The 23,911-nt window shown below is 39.0% G+C and overlaps 1 protein-coding gene and 1 pseudogene across 5 annotated transcripts in view; both read left to right on the top strand.

Annotated features, from left to right (window-relative positions):
* Positions 1 to 23,911, top strand: part of LOC125265725 (transforming growth factor beta-1-induced transcript 1 protein-like) — a 176,478-nt gene that overhangs the window by 130,274 nt on the left and 22,293 nt on the right. For all 5 annotated transcript variants that reach the window (XM_048186117.1, XM_048186114.1, XM_048186116.1 and 2 more), the window contains one exon: positions 18,197 to 18,278. In XM_048186117.1, the coding sequence (XP_048042074.1) occupies positions 18,197 to 18,278 (82 nt within the window). The remainder of the gene's footprint in view (positions 1 to 18,196; positions 18,279 to 23,911) is intronic.
* Positions 11,978 to 12,094, top strand: LOC125265956 (annotated as a pseudogene).

The raw sequence follows: 23,911 nt of genomic DNA, 5'->3' as shown, positions 1-23,911 counted from the left end.
TTAACAAATAGATGTTTCTCTGTAAAAATGGGACATTTCTCTTCCTCCCTCCAAAATTGATCCTGCGGTGTGCCTCAGGGTTCTGTTTTAGCTCCTGTTCTCTTTTCTCTCTATCTTCTTCCTCTGGGGTCTATTTTTAGAAAACACAATGTCTCATTCCACTGCTATGCTGATGACATGCAGATTTATATGCCTTTGTCTAGGAAAAATAAGAGTGCTCTAGACAGTTTGACAGCATGTTATGACAAGGTAAAAGCTTGGCTTGCCAAGAATTTCCTATTTCTGAACTTAGACAAAACAGAAGTCATTGTATTTGACCTCTCAGAATCCAGACCAAGACATGACCTTGACCTTGGATTACTTGATCAATTTATCTCTCCCCAAGTACGGAACTTAGGTGTGATGTTAGATAACTCCCTTAAATTCGATAAGCAAATTAGTGCAGTCATTGGATCTAGTTTCTATCTTCGCTTTCTATCGAAAATTAAATATTGTCTCCCCAAGCGTTCTTTGGAGACTGATATCCATGCTTTCATTACCTCGCGCCTGGACTTTTGCAACTCTCTTTATTTTGGCATCTAAGTCACAAACGGCACGCTTACAGGTTGTTCAAAATGCTGGGGTGAGATTCCTGAAAGGGAAAAAAGAAATTTGGTCACGCTACCCCCTTCTGAGATCTGAGATTCTAACTCCTGATAAATTCCAGAATTGAGTTTAAAATGTTATTACTGGTGTATAAATCATAAAATGATTTAGCTCCTTCTTATTTGTCTGATCTACTCAATTTATATTGTCCCACTAGAAGTCTTAGATCTGAAACAAAACTACTCCTTCAGATACCCAGAACCCGGCTAAAATCAAGGGGTAACCGAGCTTTTGAAGTGGCTGGCCCCACATTGTGGAACAAGCTTCCACTTTATATTAGATTGGCTTCCTCTCTGTCTGAGTTCAAGTCAAGTCTCAAAACTTATTTATTTTTTGTTGATTTTAGTTTATAAATGACTCATTTGTTTAAAACTGTTTAACCCTCAGGGGTCTGAGGCTGATTTGGGGCCTGGAGAAGTTTTGACATGCCCTGACATTTGTGCTTTTTTCAGTTGTTCATAAACATATTAATGGAAAAAGTGTCATTACACTGTATTCAGCACAAACTAGGCTACAATAATATGTAAGGAACATGTATGTACATGTTTGTATTTTTGAAGGAATAACGTTTATGCGTGGTTATTGAAAAAACAAAAAACTTAAGTCACTGAAATAAAGCCAAAAAATATATATTAAATCTGTGTTCACAAGACTTCTGAGTATTGGAGGTTGTAGACTAGAGTTTTTGCTTCAAAATTATGTAAAAATTATCAAGTCAAGTCAAGTCAAATTTATTTATATAGCGCTTTTTACAATTTGTAATTGTTTCAAAGCAGCTTTACATATTAGGTGCACAGAAAAAAGAGAAATGGTTAAAAATAAGCTGTACAAGCAAGCGTGGTAATATGTAACATATACAAGATGGTGCTACATTAAGCCAATGTCGGCTGACTCCCAGGGGTGGAAAAAACCCCCTAGGAGAAAAACCCAGCGTGCTAGCACTGGGAAAAAAGTCCTAGGAGGGAAAAAACCCCTTGGAAGATATATATAATATATGTAAATGGATATGGAGATCAAAATCTGAATTATACATTTTTATTATAGAGATTAAAAATAGATTATATATAAATATATGTAAGCGGATACGGAGATTTAAAAATCTGAATTATAGATGCAGCCAGAACTGGATCTGTAGGCCCATTGTCTCCTGGGCTACGTTGTAGTCAGGTCCAGACACAGGTTCTCCATCTGATCTGGATACGGCCTGGATCCAGCACCCGGAAAACCTCAGGATAAGCAGAGAGACAGATATTAGCGTAGATGCCATTCTTATTCTGATGTACAGGTATATCTAGTGTTATAGGAAATGTTCTCGGTTCCGGCCGACCTAATTATTGCAGCGTAACAATCCTTTAACGGATTTGAAAAATGTTAATGTATTGATAATGTGTTATGTGTATGCAAGAGCAAAGAGATGTGTTTTTAGTCTAGATTTAAACTGACAGAGTGTGTCTGCTTCCCGAACAATGCTAGGAAGATTGTTCCAGAGTTTAGGTGCTAAATAGGAAAAGGATCTGCCGCCTTCAGTTGATTTTGATATTCTGGGTATTATCAACTGGCCTGAATTCTGAGATCGCAATAGACGTGAAGGACTATAATGCACCAAGAGCTCGCTTAGATATTGGGGAGCTAAACCATTTAGAGCTTTATAAGTAAGTAGCAAGATTTTAAAGTCTATACGATGTTTAATAGGGAGCCAATGTAATGTTGACAGAACTGGGCTAATATGGTCATACTTTCTGGTTCTAGTAAGAACTCTAGCTGCCGCATTTTGGACCAACTGTAGTCTGTTTAAAAGCCGAGCAGAACAACCACCCAGTAGAGCGTTACAGTAATCTAGTCTTGAGGTCATGAATGCATGAACCAACTGTTCCGCATTTGTCATTGAGAGCATATGTCGTAATTTAGATATATTTTTTAGATGGAAGAAGGCGGTTTTACAGATACTAGAAACATGACTTTCAAATGAAAGATTGGTATCAAAGAGCACACCCAGGTTCCTAACTGAGGACGAAGATTTAATGGAGCACCCGTCAAGTGTTAGAGAGTATTCAAGGTTTTTTCGTGAGGAAGTTTTTGGTCCAAAGATTAGGATATCAGTTTTTTCTGAATTTAATAATAAGAAATTTCTTGTCATCCAGTTTTTAATGTCAGCTATGCATTCTGTTAGTTTTGTGAATTTGTAGGTTTCGCCAGGGCGCGAGGAAATATAGAGCTGAGTATCGTCAGCGTAGCAGTGAAAACTAACACCATGCTTCCTAATTATCTCTCCTAAGGGCAGCATGTACAGAGTGAAAAGCAACGGTCCTAGTACTGAGCCTTGTGGTACTCCATATTGAACTTGTGATCGATACGACATCTCTTCATTAACTACTACAGACTGATAACGGTCAGATAAGTAAGATTTGAACCATGCCAAAGCAATTCCACTAATGCCAATATAGTTTTCAAGTCTTTTTAAAAGAATGTTGTGATCGATAGTGTCAAAAGCAGCACTGAGATCTAATAACACTAATAGAGAAATACAGCCACGATCGGATGATAAGAGTAGATCGTTTGTAACTCTAACGAGAGCAGTCTCAGTACTATGGTATGGTCTAAATCCTGACTGGAAATCCTCACAGATTCCATTTCTTTCTAAAAAGGAGCACAGTTGTGTTGAAACTGCCTTTTCTAGTATCTTTGACAGAAAAGGTAGATTCGAGATTGGCCTGTAATTTACTAAATCTCTCGGATCTAGTTGAGGTTTTTTAATAAGAGGTTTAATAATAGCCTGCTTAAAAGTTTTTGGCACGTATCCTAGTGTTAACGATGAATTAATTATATCAAGAAGTGGACCTACGACCTCTGGAAGCATTTCTTTCAGTAGTTTAGTCGGCATTGGGTCTAACATACATGTTGTTGATTTTGATGATTTGATAAGTTTAGATAATTCTTCCTCTCCTATAGCGGCGAATGATTCTAGTTTTACCTCAGGGACACTACAGTGCACTGTCTGAAGCGAAACTGTAGACGGTTGCATGTTTATAATTTTCTCTCTAATATTGTCAATCTTGCAAGTAAAGAAGTTCATAAAGTCATTACTGCTGTGCTCTTTGGAAACGTCAGCAGTTGAATCTCTGTTTCTAGTTAATTTAGCCACTGTGTCAAATAAGTACCTAGGATTATGTTTGTTTTCTATTAAGAGATTTGAAAAATAAGTAGATCTAGCATTTCTTATAGCCGTTCTGTACTCAATCATTTTTTCTTTCCACGAAAGGCGAAAAACTTCTAGTTTTGTTTTCTTCCAACTACGTTCAGCTTTTCTCACAGCTCGTTTTAGAGCCCGAGTGTGCTCATCATACCACGGCGTTGGATTAGTTTCCTTAATCTTCTTTAGACGTAAAGGAGCGACTGCATCTAATGTGCTGGAAAAGAGAGAGCCAATAGTTTCTGTTGCAGCATCGAGTTCTTCTAAGTTGTCAGGTATACTAAGGCGATGAAACTGCTCGGGGAGATTATTTATAAAGCAATCTTTAGTGGTAGAAGTGATGGTTCTACCATATTTATGGCTGGGTGGTGGTTTTGTAGCCTTGGCTAACTGTATTATACACGACACTAAATAATGATCTGATATATCATCGCTCTGCTGTAGAATTTCAACAGCATCAATATCAATTCCATGCGACAGTATTAGATCTAAGGTATGATTACGACAATGAGTGGGTCCTGACACGTGTTGTCTAACTCCAATAGAGTTTAAAATGTCTGCAAATGCCAATCCAAATGCGTCTTTATTATTATCTACATGGATATTAAAATCACCAACAACAAGGACTTTATCCGCAGCCAGTACTAACTCTGATAGAAAATCAGCAAATTCTTTGATAAAGTCAGTATGGTGCCCTGGTGGCCTGTATACAGTAGCCAGCACAAATGTCAACTTACATAATGTTACATAAAGCACCATCACTTCAAAGGAGTTATATTTGAAATTCTTTTGAATGATTCTGAATATATTACTATAAATTACAGCAACACCTCCCCCTTTGCCTTTCTGTCGAGGATTGTGTCGATAGTCATAACCTTGAGGACTAGACTCATTTAAAATAATGTAATCGTCTGGTTTTAGCCAGGTTTCTGTCAAACACAGCAAGTCTAGTTTATTTTCTGTGATAATTTCATTTACAATAAGTGCTTTTGAAGAAATAGATCTAATATTCAGTAGCCCAAGCTTTATCATTTGTTTATCTAATTTATCTGTGATTTTCATTTTTTGAACATCAATTAAATTTTTACCCTTAAAAGGTTTCGGAAGTTTTTTGTATTTACTAGTTCGAGGTACAGACACAGTCTCTATGTGATAATATCTAGGTGAAAGAGTTTCTATGTGCTGTGAATTATTTGAGTTCTGTGACGTGAGGCAGCTAGCAGACGGTCGGTTTAGCCAGTTTGTCTGCGTCCTGATCTGGGCCCTGGTTTGTCATGGTTTAGCTCTAAGACTATTTGCCAAATTTCTAGATAGAAGAGCAGCACCATCCCGGGAGGGATGAATACCATCTCTTTTCAACAGATCAGGTCTGCCCCAAAAGCTTTTCCAATTGTCTATGAAACCTATATTATTCTGCGGACACCACTTAGACAGCCAGCCATTGAGTGATGATAACCTGCTAACTATCTCATCACTCCGATGAACAGGAAGAGGGCCAGAACAAATTACTTCTGCTGACATTGAATTTGCGAGTTCACACACCTCTTTAATGTTAATTTTAGTGATCTCCGACTGACGAAGTCGAACATCATTTGTGCCGACGTGGATAATGATTTTAGAATATTTACGTTTAGCATTAGCCAGCACTTTTAAATTTGCTTTGATGTCAGGTGCTCTGGCCCCCGGCAAACATGTGACTATGGTGGCTGGTGTCTCTATTTTCACGTTCCGTGTAATAGAATCGCCAATAACTAGGGCACTTTCAACAGGATTCTCAGTGGGTGCGTCACTGAGTGGGGAGAACCTGTTTGATGTTCTAATCGGAACGGAAGAGTGGTGTTTGTTCTTGCCACTATGCCGCCTCACAGTCACCCAGTTAGCCTGCTGCGTGGCTTCTACAACCAGAACCGAATGTGCAGTGTTTACTAGGCTAGTCGCATCCAAAGCAGTATCTAAGGCCCTTTCATTCTCACTATCCTCAATTAAAGTTTGGATGCGTGTCTCTAATTCTGAGATTCTCTCTGTCAGCCTGACAATATCCCTGCATTTATCACATGTGTAAGTCTCACTGCTGACAGAAAGAGCTAAGCTGTACATGTTGCAGTTAATACACATGATAATCGTCGGACATGACTGACCGTGTTTTTGTACGCCGTCCGAAAAGCTGCATCGCACACGGGACTCGCTAGCTGGATGTCTCGGTCGCTTGCCGGTGCCTGGGGCAAGGGTGATGTGCGGGACGCTGTACCTCGCGGTGGATCGATGAATGCCGGGCAGCAAAGTCTCCACAGCTTCCCGATCTGGCGAGGACAGATCAGAATAACATACATCGGATAAATCCGCCATTAGATCGACAAGGAAGGTTAGTTTAGAGGAAAAAAATAGACGGTAGCTAGCAGGCTAGCGGGCTATGGCTGACACTAGGTGATTACGCTGGTAGATTACTAGTAATAAATCGTTCCGTTTAGTAATACTATGCAATAGGTTAAGTAATCTAGTGAAAAATAAGAAAGTTATATTATGTGAATAGGAATAAAGAGAAAGATTTAGGATAAACTCCACGAAGCTTCGAGCGTAGGTCAGACAGCAGGCAGGCAAAACACTGAGCAGAGAGGTTCATATAAAACAATAGAGAGATTTAAATTTTCTAAAACATCTTTGGTTAAGAAACACAGTATGCGTGGAGGCGTGAATAATCATGAATAATGGGTCATTTACACCTGAGAAGACAAAAGAATCACATAAAAGAGCTCTAATGAGCTGCATAAATAATGAGGCCTTTCAGTCAGATAGGCTATGAAAAAACCCTCTGTTGATCATGTCTCAAGCTCATCATAATGTAAATCAAACATACAGAAAAAAACAGCAATACTGTGAAATATTATTACAATTTAAAATAATGGTATTCTATTATTAAAATATAATGCATTTCTATGATACAAAGTGTCTGAACAGTTATGTTACCTCTATGGCATTTAATATAGGCTTTTAGCTTAAAAGCATGCACATTTGGAGAAATATTGATGGATTCTCATGTTTATGTCAATTTTATATACAGAGGAGTATTTATTCATTATTTATTGTCATCACTGTGAACGCTGGATACTGTGTTTACAATTCATACTTGCAGCCGGAGGGCGCTCTGTGCACTTTTAGTCCACAAATGCCAATGCTAAAGAAGAATAGGCAATCCAGGAAATAACTAAACTAACAGAGGCCAGAGATCGCTAACTATGGCTATTCAAAACACTTTTCAAGACAATAAATACACGATTGAGACGATGTATGCATTTATTGACTGAATTTGCCTCTGAATAGCGCTGACTCCGTGGGCGTGGCCGCATTAGCAGATAATGAGCTGAATCAAGGACTTCTGACATGGCTCTATTTTCATACAGATTACATAAACACAGAAGGTTTGTTTTCGATTTGACTTACACGATTTAAAACCTGACATTTCAACGTTTTTTTTAGATACAAGTCTAATTTTTTGTGATTAGTATTCACTAAGTTACAGTTCATTTTCTGAGAACTATCAGATTGGACTTTGTTCAGAGGGAGACGAGAGATCACGCATCATGTTAGTTTTCTTTATTTTACAAAAAGCACAACATTTTGTTTTTACTCTGAGTGTACACAAATAAAAGAAGATATTCCACAGATTAAAATGGTGTATAGCTCTTAATTGTATGTGCAACATTGACGGAGTATTTTGAGTCTCTTTCACACTGGTTAGAAAAAAACCGCGGTGATCACGCCGGCGTGACCGCCGACCCGAGGGAGTTAATTAATATTATTTGTGTTATTAATCTCTCTTAGCTCTATTTCTATGTGTGCAGAACTTTGGTCAGCCTTCGGCCATTTTTAAATGTGCTTTATAAATAAACTGAACTGAAACTGAAATGTCTTCAGGCCAGGGCACTTATCAAACAGATGTTTGATGCAGATTGGGCATTGTATGCTTGAGTTACAACAAATTCCTGTTTCATGACAATAATAGCATGCTATAGCACTCAGCTAAGTGTTGCTAGCATGTTTTAGAATGTTTGTAGTGTGTTTAGCACTCAATTGCATATTTTAGTATGTTGCTAGTAGTGCATCACAGTGGTAAACACGTCACTTCCTGTTGCCAGTGGGTGGCAATATTACTATAACTGAATATAGTCATGTAGATGGATGGATGGATGAGTTTGTTAAAGTACAACGTCTGGAAATGGCAAAAACTTCAAAAATTTTGCAGAGAAAATCCAAAATATCTCACTTCTGTGGGGTTAGATTCCAGCCAATAGTATTGCGGTCACGGATAAAAAAAATAATAAGCATGAATCAAAAATTTTAAAACACATGTAAAAAATATATAACACAAACTTAAAAAAATAATGCAAAATGATCAGAATGGCAAAGAACGTGGTCACGGATCAAAATATAATAAGCATGAATCGAAAAATTAAAAGCGCATTTAAAAAAATAACAAGCATGAATCAAAACTTTAAACACATTAAAAATGATATTGTACAAATCTTAAACTTGTTTATGTGTTCTTAAAAGTTGTTTTCCTTGCTTTTATTATTCTGTACTTTGTGCTCTCTTACATTTTCTGCTCATATTTTACTCTTTTGTACGCATGTGCTGTTTTTCTCTTGGCTCTTCTTTCCATGTTCTGCTCTTGCATTTCCAAATGTTGTAGTTCAAGTTTCATGTAAATTAGGCCGGGCTTAAGTGTCACCATTGGTCCACTAGTTCTAGATTGACAGCTCCTCCTCTACCCAATCAATCGAAGAGAGGGAGATGACATCACTTAAATGCGACTCATGGCCACTGATGCTCACTCATGCAGGGGAAGATAACCGTAACAGCTGGCAATTTCTGAGCTGGGGTAAAATCTTTCTGTGGTAGCACATTGTTATACTGTACCTGCAACTCGACCTGTCACCGGTATATACGTCTACCTGGACAATCTTTTATTGTTAAATTCACCATCCTAACGACAACCTGTCAGAGATGTGCCTGTCTGACTATCCATCTCTGTTATATTTACCTTTAAAGGTCCCGTTCTTCGTTATCCCATGTTTCAAACTTTAGTTAGTGTGTAATGTTGTTGTTAGAGTATAAATAAAATCTGTAAAATTTTAAAGCTCAAAGTTCAATGCCAAGCGAGATATTTTATTTAACAGAAGTCGCCTACATTGAACAGCCAGTTTGGACTACATCCCTCTACTTCCTTCTTTAATGACGTCACTAAAACAGTTTTTTGACTAACCTCCGCCCACAGGAATACACAAGAGTTGCGTTTGTAGAGTGTGTTTGTCGCCATGTCGTCGAAACGCTGTTATTTTCATCCCGCAGTCCAATCACCGGGTCTGATTCCGGCTCAAATTGATAGGGTAAAATTAAAGACATGTTTACAATAACACTGAGCGCGTGCATCTTCACGTTATGGTAAGAGGCGTGACCTTTCCGGGCAAGATGCGCTAAACTGCTGTCGAATCACAACACAGGAACCGGCACAATCAGAACTCGTTACGTATTTCTGAAGGAGGGACTTCATAGAACAAGGAAGTCATCAGCCCGTTTTTATGACAGTGGAAACAGCGGTATACAGATAAGTAAATTATGTGAAAAATACTGTTTTTTTTTACACGCGAAACATGAACACATGTTATATTGCACACTATAAACACAATCAAAGCTTCAAAAAAACACGAAAAACGGGACCTTTAATGCACCTACAACTGGACCTGGCACCGCGAAACGCAACTGCCACTATGCAGCGTCCTCACAACGTCACGCTTATGCATGCTTGGCTCATCTAACTGTTATATTACTGTTAGATAATTTTAGTATTTATACAATAATAATAATATATGCTTGCTTGTCGTCTCTTCAATTCCTGTCTTTTGCACAAGAGAATTTAACATATGAAACCTACCTTTCTAATATATTTATATGAGTTACAGTTAAAGAAAGATGTCATCGCAATTGTTTAGATCATTGTATTACTCTTAATAGTAAACTGCCTGCATATTTTTTCATGTATTGTTTTCCTGTAAACAGATTTATAGATTTTGTCTTCCATGTACAGTATGTCATTGACAAGAGTGGTGATTTATGAATTTTATCACATTTTAGCACCGAGATAATCAAATTATAAAGTTAAGCAATAGCCTTCACACCAGTAAGAGTGTTTTCCCCAATATTAGAGTGATTGCAAATGTTTGAGTTGTTTTATAAATCAACTTATTGCTAATAAGTTAATTTTGAGTGTGTTTTTGCACTATTTTGATGAAAGGAGTATCAAACAAAGCCACAGCAGAACAGTGATGCTCGTCTCTGAGCAACACAGTAGTGTTTCATAAATGAATTCCCGATTTGAACAAGACGTTTAAATGAAAGACTCACTCATAAAGACAGTAACTTTACACCTGTCAGGTGCCACGGTGGATAAACACTCACGATGAGGAGGAATGTAGAAATGAAGACACAAACGTAAAATACAGATGAGAACCGACAGAAACTGAGGGAGAACACAGGGAACATATACAGGGCAAACAAAGGGGCAAATGAGACTAATTAACAAGACACAGATCGGACTAAGGAACAAACTAGTTGTGGGAAAACTGAGAACAAGGAACATGTGACACAGGAAACATAAACAGAACCCTGACATTACTCCCCCCTCCCAGAAGGCGCAACCTCGCGCCTCAAAAAAAGAGTCCAACCGGGGAGGGGGGATGAGCAGACCAGCTAGGATGCCTCCAGGGTGGCCCCGGCCATGCAGGTGTCCAAGGCGGAGCTGGTCACTCCGGATGCCATGGCGAATCAGGCAGTTCATGGGGCCATGGCGGCACCGGTAACTCAGGGGGCCAGCGCGGCACTGACAGTTTAGGGGGCCATGGTGGTGCAGATAGTTCAGGGGGCCATGGTGGATCAGGCCCTTCGGGAGGCCATGGCGGATCGGGCTCCATGGCCTTGACCTTTGGCCCAGCCACGCTGATCAGAGCCATATAGCCCCCAAATCCCCCAATTTTCTTGGGAGGAGCTCTGGTCTTCTGGGTTGGAATGGACCCTGGAGCCAGAGGGCAGAAATGGACCGATTCATTGGAGGGGTATGTGGAAGGAGCCGGCGGGAGTGAGCTCACCAGGCCACGTGTGTTTATGATGGGGCTGGATGAGGACGATACTTCTCTACTTTAACTTCAAAATTTGAACCATTTAAATAGAGAATGAGATTAATGGATTCAACTAGAGAGAAATAACAAGCAGGTTCACTATAACGAATGGTATCCTCATCCAGGCCCATCAGAAAACAAGCACTAAGGGAAGCATCAGGCCAGCCCACCTGACAAGAAAGCTCAGAAAACTCCCCCACATACCTCTCCAACGGACGACCACTCTGCCTTGAGCCACACAGGTGGTCCTCAGCCAGGATGGTGTTGTTTTGGTTGGTTCTTCTGTCAGGTGCCATGGTGGATAAACACTGAGGAGGAATGTAGAAAGGAAGACTTTAATTAACAATCCAGGAAACAAGAGAAACACCATAAACACAAACGTAAAATACAGACAAGAACCAACAGAGAATGAGGGAGAACACAGGGAACATATACAGGGCAAACAAAGGGACAAACAAGACTAATTAACAAGACACAGCTGGGACTAAGGAACTAAATCAGGGTAACCAGGGGAACAAACTAGTGGCGGGAAAACTGAGAACAAGGAACATGTGACACAGGAAACATAAACAGAACCCTGACACCGCCACCTACTGGCTATTTAAATTAATATTTCTATAACATGGATGGGCAAGTGCAGAGTTTAGCTTCAACCCTAATCAAACACACCTTAACTAGCTAATCAGTGTCTTCAGGATAATTAATACTATAGACAGGTGAGTTCGGAGCTAAACTCTGCAGGACAGCGGCACTCCAGAACTAATGTTGCCTATCCCTGATCTATTATTTTGTTTTTAAAGCTATATTTAAAATATTAATCTTATAATATTGTGCAATTATGTAGTTATGTAAATAAACACAATAAGTGTGTGAATAAATCACTGCATATCAAATCCACCTGGTTTCTGTAACACCATCGTAGTCAATACATTCAGTCTTAGAATTAATTTACCAGGTTACCTATGATTGTTTATCCAGCAGCCATATCACCCTGTAGCCCAAGACTGGTTTCCCACTGAAACTAAGCAGGGCTGAGCCTGGTTAGTACCTGGATGGGAGACCTCCTGGGAAAACTAGGTTGCTGCTGGAAGAGGTGTTAGTGAGGCCAGCAGGGGGTGCTCACCCTGTGGTCTGTGTGGGTCCTATCACCCCAGTATAGTGATGGGGACACTATACTGACAAAAAGCACCGTCCTTCGGATGAGACGTTAAACCGAGGTCCTGACTCTCTGTGGTCATTAAAAATCCCAGGATGTCCTTCGAAAAGAGTAGGGGTGTAACCCCGACATCCTGGCCAAACTTGCCCATTGGCCTCTCTCCATCATGGCCTCCTAATCATCCCTATACACTGATTGGCTTCATCACTCTGTCTCCTCTCTACCAATAAGCTGGTGTGTGGTGGGTGTACTGGCGCAATATGGCTGCCATCGCATCATCCAGGTGGATGCTGCACATTGGTGGTGGTTGAGGAGATTCCCCCTTCAATATGTAAAGCACTTTGAGTGCCCAGAAAAGCGCTATATAAATGTAAGGAATTATTATTAATTATTAACAACAACAGTTAAGAAGTATATTAGCTACAGTAGCCTAAGCATATTAGCATCATGAGCCAAGTAATATTTTAACACCAAATACCATATTGTAATGATTGGTCAAACAGGTTTGAATCCAAATGCAAGCTTTTATTATGCAAGTGCGTTGTCGAACAGGCAGGGTTGAACAGGGGCAGACAGGAACAGCAAGGGACAGGCAGAATCGTGGTCACAGTACAGGCAGAAGTCGAGGAAGGCAGATGTCACTCACAGGTCGGGAAAAAATATACAGTCCAAAGGTAGGCAGCAGAGAATCTTAAACAGGTAACAGACAGGATCGGTAAAGCCGCGCACACACTTAACGATTGTAAGGCCGATTATGAATGTAAATTGATACTTATGACTGATCGTGCTCAAACGCGTCCAGTCAGAGCCAGTTGCGTTCAGTCTGCGATTACAGTCGGTGTTCAAATTCCATGTGGGAGTATATTAATCGGCTCCAGTCGAAGGAAACAATCGGTATGTGTGTTCAGTTCAGTCTTAGAATGTTTCAGCTAATCGTTAGGTGTGTCCCTGGCTTAACAGGCAGACAGACAGAATAACAATGCTCGGAATTGTAGCCGTGGTAAACAAGACTTCGCAATGATGTAATGTGAATGAATCCTTTATAGTCCGGTTAATGTGCTGCAGCTGGGTGTGGTAATTACTGATTAGTGTGGAGTGTGTGCAGGTGACTGGCAGGGAGGATTATGGGAATTGGAGTCTGGGAAATGACAGGAATCGTGACACATACAGGTCCTTCTCAAAAAATTAGCATATTGTGATAAAAGTTCATTATTTTCCATAATGTAATGATAAAAATTAAACTTTCATATATTTTAGATTCATTGCACACCAACTGAAATATTTCAGGTCTTTTATTGTTTTAATACTGATGATTTTGGCATACAGCTCATGAAAACCTCAAAAAATTAGCATATCATGAAAAGGTTCTCTAAACGAGCTATTAACCTAATCATCTGAATCAACTAATTAACTCTAAACACCTGCAAAAGATTCCTGAGGCTTTTAAAAACTCCCAGCCTGGTTCATTACTCAAAACCGCAATCATGGGTAAGACTGCCGACCTGACTGCTGTCCAGAAGGCCATCATTGACACCCTCAAGCGAGAGGGTAAGACACAGAAAGAAATTTCTGAACGAATAGGCTGTTCCCAGAGTGCTGTATCAAGGCACCTCAGTGGGAAGTCTGTGGGAAGGAAAAAGTGTGGCAAAAAACGGTGCACAATGAGAAGAGGTGACCGGACCCTGAGGAAGATTGTGGAGAAGGACCGATTCCAGACCTTGGGGGACCTGCGGAAGCAGTGGACTGAGTCTGGAGTAGAAACATCCAGAGCTACCGTGCACAGGCGTGTGCAGGAAATGGGCTACAGGTGCCGCATTCCCCAGGTCAAGCCACTTTTGAACCAGAAACAGCGGCAGAAGCGCCTGACCTGGGCTACAGAGAAGCAGCACTGGACTGTTGCTCAGTTTTGCATGTCATTCGGAAATCAAGGTGCCAGAGTCTGGAGGAAGACTGGGGAGAAGGAAATGCCAAAATGCCTGAAGTCCAGTGTCAAGTACCCACAGTCAGTGATGGTCTGGGGTGCCATGTCAGCTGCTGGTGTTGGTCCACTGTGTTTTATCAAGGGCAGGGTCAATGCAGCTAGCTATCAGGAGATTTTGGAGCACTTCATGCTTCCATCTGCTGAAAAGCTTTATGGAGATGAAGATTTCGTTTTTCAGCACGACCTGGCACCTGCTCACAGTGCCAAAACCACTGGTAAGTGGTTTACTGACCATGGTATTACTGTGCTCAATTGGCCTGCCAACTCTCCTGACCTGAACCCCATAGAGAATCTGTGGGATATTGTGAAGAGAAAGTTGAGAGACGCAAGACCCAACACTCTGGATGAGCTTAAGGCCGCTATCGAAGCATCCTGGGCCTCCATAACACCTCAGCAGTGCCACAGGCTGATTGCCTCCATGCCACGCCGCATTGAAGCAGTCATTTCTGCAAAAGGATTCCCGACCAAGTATTGAGTGCATGACTGAACATAATTATTTGAAGGTTGACTTTTTTTGTATTAAAAACACTTTTCTTTTATTGGTCGGATGAAATATGCTAATTTTTTGAGCTGTATGCCAAAATCATCAGTATTAAAACAATAAAAGACCTGAAATATTTCAGTTGGTGTGCAATGAATCTAAAATATATGAAAGTTTAATTTTTAGCATTACATTATGGAAAATAATGAACTTTTATCACAATATGCTAATTTTTTGAGAAGGACCTGTATATTATGAACATAAAGATTAACAATCATAACAAGACTGCACATTAAAAAGAGTATCTCAAAAAGAGGAATTATTTGTCCATAGTTCAGATAACTTTACAGCTTGAAAGTCCTTGTAAATTTTCAAATTAAACTGTTATCTTCCCCTGTATGAGTATGAGCATCAGTAGCCATGAGTCACATTGAAGTTATCTCCTTCTCTTCGATTGACTGGCTAGAGGAGGAGCTGTCAATCTAGAACTACTGGACCAATAGTGATGCTTAAGCCCAGACTAATTTACATGAAACTTGAACTGCAACATTTGGAAATGCAAGAGCGGAACATGGAAAGAAGAGCAAAGAGAAAAACAGCACAAGCATACAAAAGAGTAAAATATGAGAGGAAATGTAAGAGAGCACAAAGTACAAAGTAATAAAAGCAAGGAAAACAACTTTTAAGAACACATAAATACAAGTTTAAGATTTGTGCAATATCATTTTTAATGTGTTTAAAGTTTTGGTTCATGCTTGTTATTTTTTTTAAATGGGCTTTTAATTTTTCGATTCACGCTTAAATTATATTTTAATCCGTGACCACGTTCTTTGCCATTCTGATCATTTTGCATATTTTTTTTTAGTTTGTGTTATATATTTTTATGTGTTTTTAAATTTTTGATTCACGCTTATTATTTTTTATCTGTGACTGCAATACTGCAATAGGCGGGAATCTTACCCCATAGACTTCCTGTTGGGTTTTCAGATTTTGCTCTCAGGGACTTTTTTTGTAGGCTGTTACATGTGTTTACTGAATTTCATACTTGTATGTGAAATGTAACGCAAAGGACGCTTAATTGAAATTTTGTAGGTGGCGCTATCGAGCCATTTTGCCACACCTAATTCTGAAACTCATATCAGATGTACATTTTTCTGATGTGTGTACAAAGTTTCGGAGAAGAATATAATTGACTGAGCGGGCGGGTTAATGTGGGTTAAAGTGGGTGGAAGATACTGTCTCTCAATGCTTTCAACAACCTATATATACCTATATGACAAAATGAGCCAATTTGAAATTTTCCAGATAATTAATTGCATTTGTCAATGCAGAATTTGTAAAAGTCTTATCACAAGAGTCCTTTTTAGGTTTATCGGTAACACTCTATTTTAAGGGTCCGGAATTATGCATTAGTTAAGCATAAACACACTAGTAATTAATGATTAACTTAACATATAGTAAGGACATATTGGCTATTGAAGGATCCACATTCATGCAATAAATAAGAACAAAAGATAGTAATTAGTGATTAACTGAATGTACAGTAAATGCCTTTTAGACATTATTTACAAACTAATAAGCCATATATTATTTTTGTGTAGTAATGTACTTAGTTATATTTCAGTGATTCACCATCTATTAAGTTAACTGAAAAATATGAAGCTAGTAACTGTTTAATTAGCGCTGGTTTTACATTAATAAATTGCTAAAATGGTGTAATAAAGACAATTTGATCCCCTGTTCTAAAGTGAAAGGTATATCCACATTAATTATGGCACTTATTAAGTGATATTCCAGTTCATTGACCAGAGTAAGCCAATAATTAAGGCTAAACTGCCATTAGTACAGTGCTAATAAAGACAATTTGACCCCCTATTCTAAAGTGAAAGTGGTAACACTTTATTTTAAGGGTCCAGAATAATGCATTAGTTAAGCATTAATTAATGACTTGTTCACAATTATGCATTAGTTAAACATGAACACGCTAGTAATTAATGATTAACATATAGTAAGGGCATATTAGCCATTATTTAAAAAAATTATTAAACATTTGAAATATAGACATGTATGCTGTAAATAAACAAAAATGACCTAGTAATTAATGATTAACTTAATGTACAGTAAATAGCTTTTGATCAAAACAATAACAAAAGCAATGTTCTCTATGAGCTTTCTTCCGTATCCTGTGTTATGGATCAACTGGAGATCGTGTTAACTGGGGGCATGAGCTTGCACGCAAATAATTTTACCTAAGATGTTTGTTTCTGTGGAAACTGATGATGATACTTTAAATAAATCTAAGCACATTAAATTAAGCTGATTTATTTTGTGTCTTTGTAGCACTACTTTATAGGCAGTTTCTGATTTCTATACTTAAATATATGAGAGCTATATATGGTTTTTTGACATTTTGCAGTTATAAACGTATAAAGTGACATGTAATCAACTGTTTGAAGGAAAATTAGGGTACTGTACTTTCAGGCCTTTGCATCCCCAATGGTTATTACTACAGCCTGTTTCATCATTCATATTGAATTACACTTAGAGAATATATGGAGGAAACTGCAAATCATTCACATTGCATTTAAGCTTAAATTTTATCAGGTCATACCTTGCCTGGGAATCAAACTCATGACCTTGGACTTGCTAATGTCATACTTTACTTTTAGAGCTACAGGAACTGTTTTTTGTCTAATATTATGTGCCATAATGAACTTTTCTTATCCCTCACTTAAGGACAAGGGTCTGCTACTATAGGGAATACAGGTGTTGGGGGATCTCCTAAGACATACTGTATGTCCAAGGGCCTCACAGGATCCAGTTCTGACAATATAAATGTTTTTCATGTGATTTTATAAGGACAACAGAGGATCAGCTGATCTTAATGTGACCTTACATTTTCTACACTGTTCTCATAACAGCATTGCTATTCTAGGTGCTTCAACAATGTGACACGAAATACAATCCATGTACCTTATTTTATGTGGAGAATATATTCTGACTGTCATCAGACAAACTGAGTTGCAGCCTGGAGATTTTAACTCAGTGAAGAAAGTGCACTGATACTTTTTTGGGATTCCTGGGCATTGTTTTTGTTAATCTTGATTTCTCACAACTTGTGTGCTTTTTCTGGGCAAGACGGAGTGAACTGTGGCACTAATAGAGTCACACGAATGTGCACGTTGCATAACCGTGCACAGACCAATGCCCATGGTTAGGATTTTCATTAAATAATACATTACATTTCATATTGTATACCCCTTAACACTTGGAATATACTACACATATCGCATGGGATAATTCTGATGCTTAAAAAGCTGGTCGCTGTTCACTGCCATTAAATGGACGAGCGTGAGCAGGACATTTTTTTTTTATTTTATTTCTCCTTTTGTGGGAATACAGCATTAAAACAAATAGAGAAATGGTTACAGAGTGTTTTCTCATACAGTACATTGTTTTTGGCATTTCTCCCCCTAAACGTGTATTTTGAAGTTTTTCATCCATGTTTGTAAACCAGTATCAACTCCCATATCTGGATGTATTCTTACCTTGCACCTATTGTTTTACCCTTCAGAAAATGGTGACTGCGCTGGATAAAAACTGGCATCCAGAATGCTTTAGCTGTGTGAAATGCAGCTGTACATTTGGAGATGAAGGTAAGGGGCGATGAAGGTAGCTGATTTCAGGCCATATTTGAGAAAAAAAAAAAAAATCAATCAATAAATCGAATAATTAATCATGTGGATGAATACATAATAGCATGTACAGATCAATTAATGGATTTTGAAAAATTATTTTGTCCAAAACAACAACAACAACAAAACAATTATCCATTATAAATCATTTCAATACTGTGTTTTTTAAAATTAGATTATTTCTCTTTTATTAAAATATCCAGTTTTCATCATAATTAATTGGGTAATAAAGAACAGATTGCATAATTTAATTGAATAGCTACAAGCAGAATATCCATGCACATTTGTGAAGAGCATGACCAAAATAGCCAAATTTCAAAGAATGTATCTTATGGATACAGTTGTTTTAGTGGCAGATTTCTTGCTTGCAGTGTCACAGCTCTAAGAATTTGATAGCTATATCTCTGCATTGCACTGGATATAGATAAAGTATGGCGTCTGTCCTCAGATTGTTCTACTTACGAATTATAAAAAGTGGAAAAAGAGGATTTAGATTTTAGCCCATAAAGTTCCTAAAATATAAGCAAAAACTTTCATTAATTAGGTGAAGTAGAGTGTAGTATAGTGTGCTCTTGTTTCACAGGTCATCTTGCTGCAACAATATTACAAAATGTCAGCCCAACTTGAAAAAAAGAGAAAAAAATCATAAGTGTGCACACACTTTTATAATAGGGTATGGTATGTGGCTGTGTTCAGAATTAAATAATCGTCAAGCTCATTTGAAATACACACACCTGTCTTCACCTAAATCTCAGCTGTTCTTGTAAGATTTTTCTGACATCTTGGTTGCATGCTACTACAAGAGCCATGGGTCACAAAGAGTTCCCATCAATGGCATCTCATTGTCACTCAGGGGAGGGCTACAAAAAAAAAAAGGGGAAAAATTCCCAAGGATCCATGAAACCATGTAACACAGTGAAGATATTTATCAACAAGGGCACAAAAGTGACATTATCAAGAACTGGGCTTCCTCCTAAATGTTTGTCAAAGTCTTTTTATTATAATTTTGGAAATACCTACAAATTGTAAAAACCTATCCACACAGAACAAGTTTCCAATGCAAAAAAATTACTGCCTGTAAATCAACCGTATAAAATGCACAACACCGCTGTATGCTGCGTAAAAGGGCACAAGCGCACTAAGATGTAAACAAACCCAACATGCACAAGAAGCACATGGCGGAACGAGTGAAGGAGACATGCTGAATGGAAGTGCACGTTCACTCTCTGCCAGCAGAGGGTGCTGATGGAACAGCAGAAATGCTGCGGTTACCCCAGAAACCATGTAAACAACTGTGCTACTGAACAGTATTTAAAATGCCTCAAACAGCCATTCAGTTTTTTTTTTTTTTTTTTGTATTCGCAATGTTGTTCATCACAGCACTAAATTCGTTGGTATCCTTCACGCAGTGGAGCCACTGCAGGGGTGTGTGGTCCAAACAGAGGATGAATTCCCATCCCAGGAGATAATATCGGAGGGTGAGGACAGCCCATCTGATGGCCAAACACTCCTTTTCGATGGTGCTGTACTTAGTCTCTCTCTTGAAGAGCTTGCAACTAATGTTCAGTACTGGCCGCTCCTCTCCCTCTGTCTCCTGAGACAGGACCATCCCAGCCCCCTGTCCGACGCATCAGTCTGTAACAAGAAGGGGAGAGCAAAATCAGGAGAATGTAAGAGCGGCCCACCACACAGAGTAGCCTTTCCCTGGGTGAAAGCCTGCTGACTCCATTGCATCCACTGGACCGGATCTGGTGCTTCCTTTTTAGTGAGAACAGTCAGTGGGCTGGTGAGGTCTGAATAATTAGGCACAAACCTTCTAAAATTTCCCACCAGCCCCAGGAACTGTCTCACCTCCTTTTTGGTGTTGTTTATCAATTTGGGGACGCACTTGCCTGTGACCCAAGTGGAAGCCAAGATACCTGACCTCCACATGCCCAACTGCACACTTCTTAGCGCTCTCAAGACGGCCTGTACATGCTCCATATGACACTGCCAGTCGTTGCTATAAATGACGAGGTCATCTAGATAGGAAGCAGCATATGCAGCATGTGGCCAGAGAATTTGGTCCATGAAACGCTAAAAAGTGGCTGGTGCTCCGAACCCAAAAGGAAGCGTAACAAATTGGTGTAATCCAAACGGCGTTGTGAAGTCTGTCTTTTCTTTGGATAGAGGCAATAAGGGGATCTGCCAATACCTTTTAGTTAAATCCAGTGTTGAATAAAAACGAGCGGTGCCCAGCCGATCAAGCAGTTCATTAATCCGCGCCATTGGATATGCATCGAATTCTGACACAGCATTTACTTAGTGCTAATCCACACAGAAATGAACAGAGCTGTCTGTTTTAGGTACTAAAACTATCAGGCTTGCCCAATCACTGTTGGATTCTTCTATTACTCCCATCTCGAGCATCGTCTCTTATTCAGTCTGAACCACTTTTTTTGTGTTCAGGTAGTCTATATGGCCTGCTGCGCACCACCACGGCCGGCTCGGTCTCAATATGGTGCTGAATGTGATTTGTTTGGCCGGGTAGGGGCAAGAACACCTGAGTTCTGCCTGCAACCCCAAGATCATCTTCTGTACTGATTACCATCGCCAGCATCACTGATTCCACCTCACTCCATTTTTTAAGAAGGTTGAGGTGGTAAATTTTACATGCCCCACTCCTATCCATTCGCACTACCTCATAAATGAGATCTCCAACTTACTGTGTGACCTCAAAGGGTCCTTGGCATTTTACGAGTAATTTGGAAATTGACGTAGGGAGCAATACAAGTACTTTATCTCCTGGTGCAAATTCTCTTAGTTTGATTTTCCTGTTGTACAGCCAGGTCTGTTTGTCCTGAGCCTGTAACAAATTCTCCATCGAGAGCCGCCCCAAAGTGTGGAGTTTTGTTCTCAGGTCCAGTACATACTGAATTTCATTTTGACTTTCTGAAGATCCTTCCGAAGTTCCTTAAGAACTTCTGGGCTGACATCCATAAAGTAGCTCGAAGGAGGAAAACCCCCATGGAGGCTTGTGGGACCTTGCGCACCCAAGAGGGGTTCCAACCATTTATCCCAATTGTTGGTGTCTTCGTGAACTTTGTTAACGATCTTACAAATAATGGTTTTTAAAGTGCAATTAAAATGCTCCTCCAGCCCCTCTGTTTGTGGGTGATAGACGCTGGTGCTAAACGATGTAATGCCCAATAATTCATAAAGTTTGCGTAAAGTACGTGACATAAACGCCATGCCTTGGTCAGTGAGGATCTCTTTCGGGATCCCCACTCGGGAGATTAACACTCTGAGGTCTGAGGTATCGCCGGCGATACCACCGCGTTTTTTTTCTTACCAGTGTGAGAGAGACTCAAAATACTCCGTCAAAGTTGCACATACAATTAAGACTTATACACCATTTTAATCTGTGGAATATCTTCTTTTATTTGTGTACACTCAGAGTAAAAACAAAATGTTGTGCTTTTTGTAAAATAAGGAAAAAAAACATGATGCGTGATCTGTCGTCTCCCTCTGAACGAAGTCCAATCTGATAGTTCTCAAAAAATGAACTGTAACTTGGTGAATACTAATCACAAAAAAATTATGTCTTATGTCTAAAGAAACATTGAAATATCAGGTTTTAAATCGTGTAAGTCAAATCGAAAACAAAAGTTCTGTGTTTATGTAATCTGTATGAAAAGAGAGCCATGTCAGAAGTCCGTGATTCAGCTCATTATCCGCTAATGCGGCCACGCCCACAGAGCCAGTGCTATTCAGACGCAAATTCTGAGGCAATGCATGCATACATCGTCTCAATCGTGTATTTATTGTCTTCAAAAGTGTTTTGAATAGCCATAGTTAGCGATCTCTGGAAGCCTGTAGTTCCTGGAGAGTCACATGGTTGTTCTTCTTTAGATTAATTTGTGGAATAAATGTGCACAGAGCACCCTCCGGCTGCAAGTATGAATTGAAAACACAGTATCCAGCGCTCACAGTGATGACAATAAATATTGAATAAATATTACTCCTCTGTATAGAAAATTGATATAAACATATGAGAATCCATCAATATTTCTCCAAATGTGCATGCTTTTAAGCATATTAAGAAATTGCGGTCAATATAAGATTTTAAGAGTCAAAATGTGAAGCTTGAGTCCTAGATCTTTTTAATGATGTATAGTTTGTCAACTGCACATTAACATTTAGGCTATATAATATAACAAATATAGTAGCCTATATGAAATGCCATAGAGGTAGGAATGTTCAGATGCTTTGCATCACAGAAATACATTATATTTTAAAGTATATTAAAATAGAAAACCATTATTTGGTTAGAGACTTAAGACTTTTTTTTTTTTTTTTAAATGTGTCCAATCTTTTGACTGGTACTGTAATTTAACATAGGCCTATACAAAATTTTCTTCACATCATGTGCAATAATACGTGCATGCATGAGATCACAAAAATCATGTTGTTTTTTTTTGTCCAGAGTGGACATTAATCCTGTTATCAGCATGATCACAGAGGGTTTTTTCACAGCCTACCTGACTGAAAGAGCTCATTATTTATGCATGTCATTACACCTCATTATGCGATTCTTTTGTCTTCTCAGGTGTGAATTACAGGATTATTCATGATGATTCACGCTTCCACGCATACTGTGTTTCTTGACAAAAAGTGTCTTAGAAAATTTAAATCTCTCTATTGTTTCATATGAACGAGTAGGAAGGATAATTTTTACTTCATTTTGAAGCAAAAACTCTAGTCTACAACCTCCAATACCCAGAAGTCTTGTGAACACAGATTTACAGTTTTTCTCAGTCGCTTTGGTGCATTTCTCACATCACTATTTACATTTGCACAACAGTTAGTTCAACCTCCACAACATTTAGTCATTTGTGCACATCATAGTAGCAGTTTCTCATTCCTTCGAACAAATTGCAAATGCTTTTGGACATGCATCAATTGCTTTCATACAACTCTCTGCTGTTTTATAACATTATCATTTGCTTATGTCATGTCAGTCAAAATTAACTATACTTGTGAATGCTGAATAGTCATTCCATATAAAACTAATAGTCCTCATGTCATTGCTTGAGTCATTACATACAAAAATGTTGAACTAGTTGTCAAAATCTGTCAAGCAAATTTTACACATTTTTTTAAAATCTTTTTATCCTGAAAATGTCTCCTAAATTGAACAATTTCTCTCAAGTGAATCTCAACTTTCACTGATGAGAAAGGGTGTGTGAAGCATTAGTTGCAACCAATGATAAGCCACTTCTCTACAATCACTGTCAGAGGTGAATCCCATAAACCCCCACTTTACAAGCATATACGAACCAAGCATGTGTGCCATTTCTACAATACTGAGACACAGAAATGGAAGGTCAGCCTCGTGGAAGAGGGGTAAGGGTGCGGGGAAGAAGGAGAAGGGGACAAAACAGGGGAAGAGGAAGAAGAGGCCAAGTACATAGGCAGATCCCTGATGAAGTCAGGGCTACAATTGTGGATCATGTTGTCAATCACGGCCTCACAATGGCTGAGGCTGGTCGAAGGGTGCAGCCAAATGTTGGGAGAACCACTGTAAATTCAATTATTCAAACATTTCGTTGGGA

This window comes from Megalobrama amblycephala, linkage group LG3 (genome assembly GCF_018812025.1).
Source record: "Megalobrama amblycephala isolate DHTTF-2021 linkage group LG3, ASM1881202v1, whole genome shotgun sequence".
In the NCBI taxonomy this organism is placed as follows: domain Eukaryota; kingdom Metazoa; phylum Chordata; class Actinopteri; order Cypriniformes; family Xenocyprididae; genus Megalobrama; species Megalobrama amblycephala.
The sequence above is the reverse complement of the archived record's forward strand: the minus strand, read 5'-3'. Positions and strand labels throughout refer to the sequence as shown.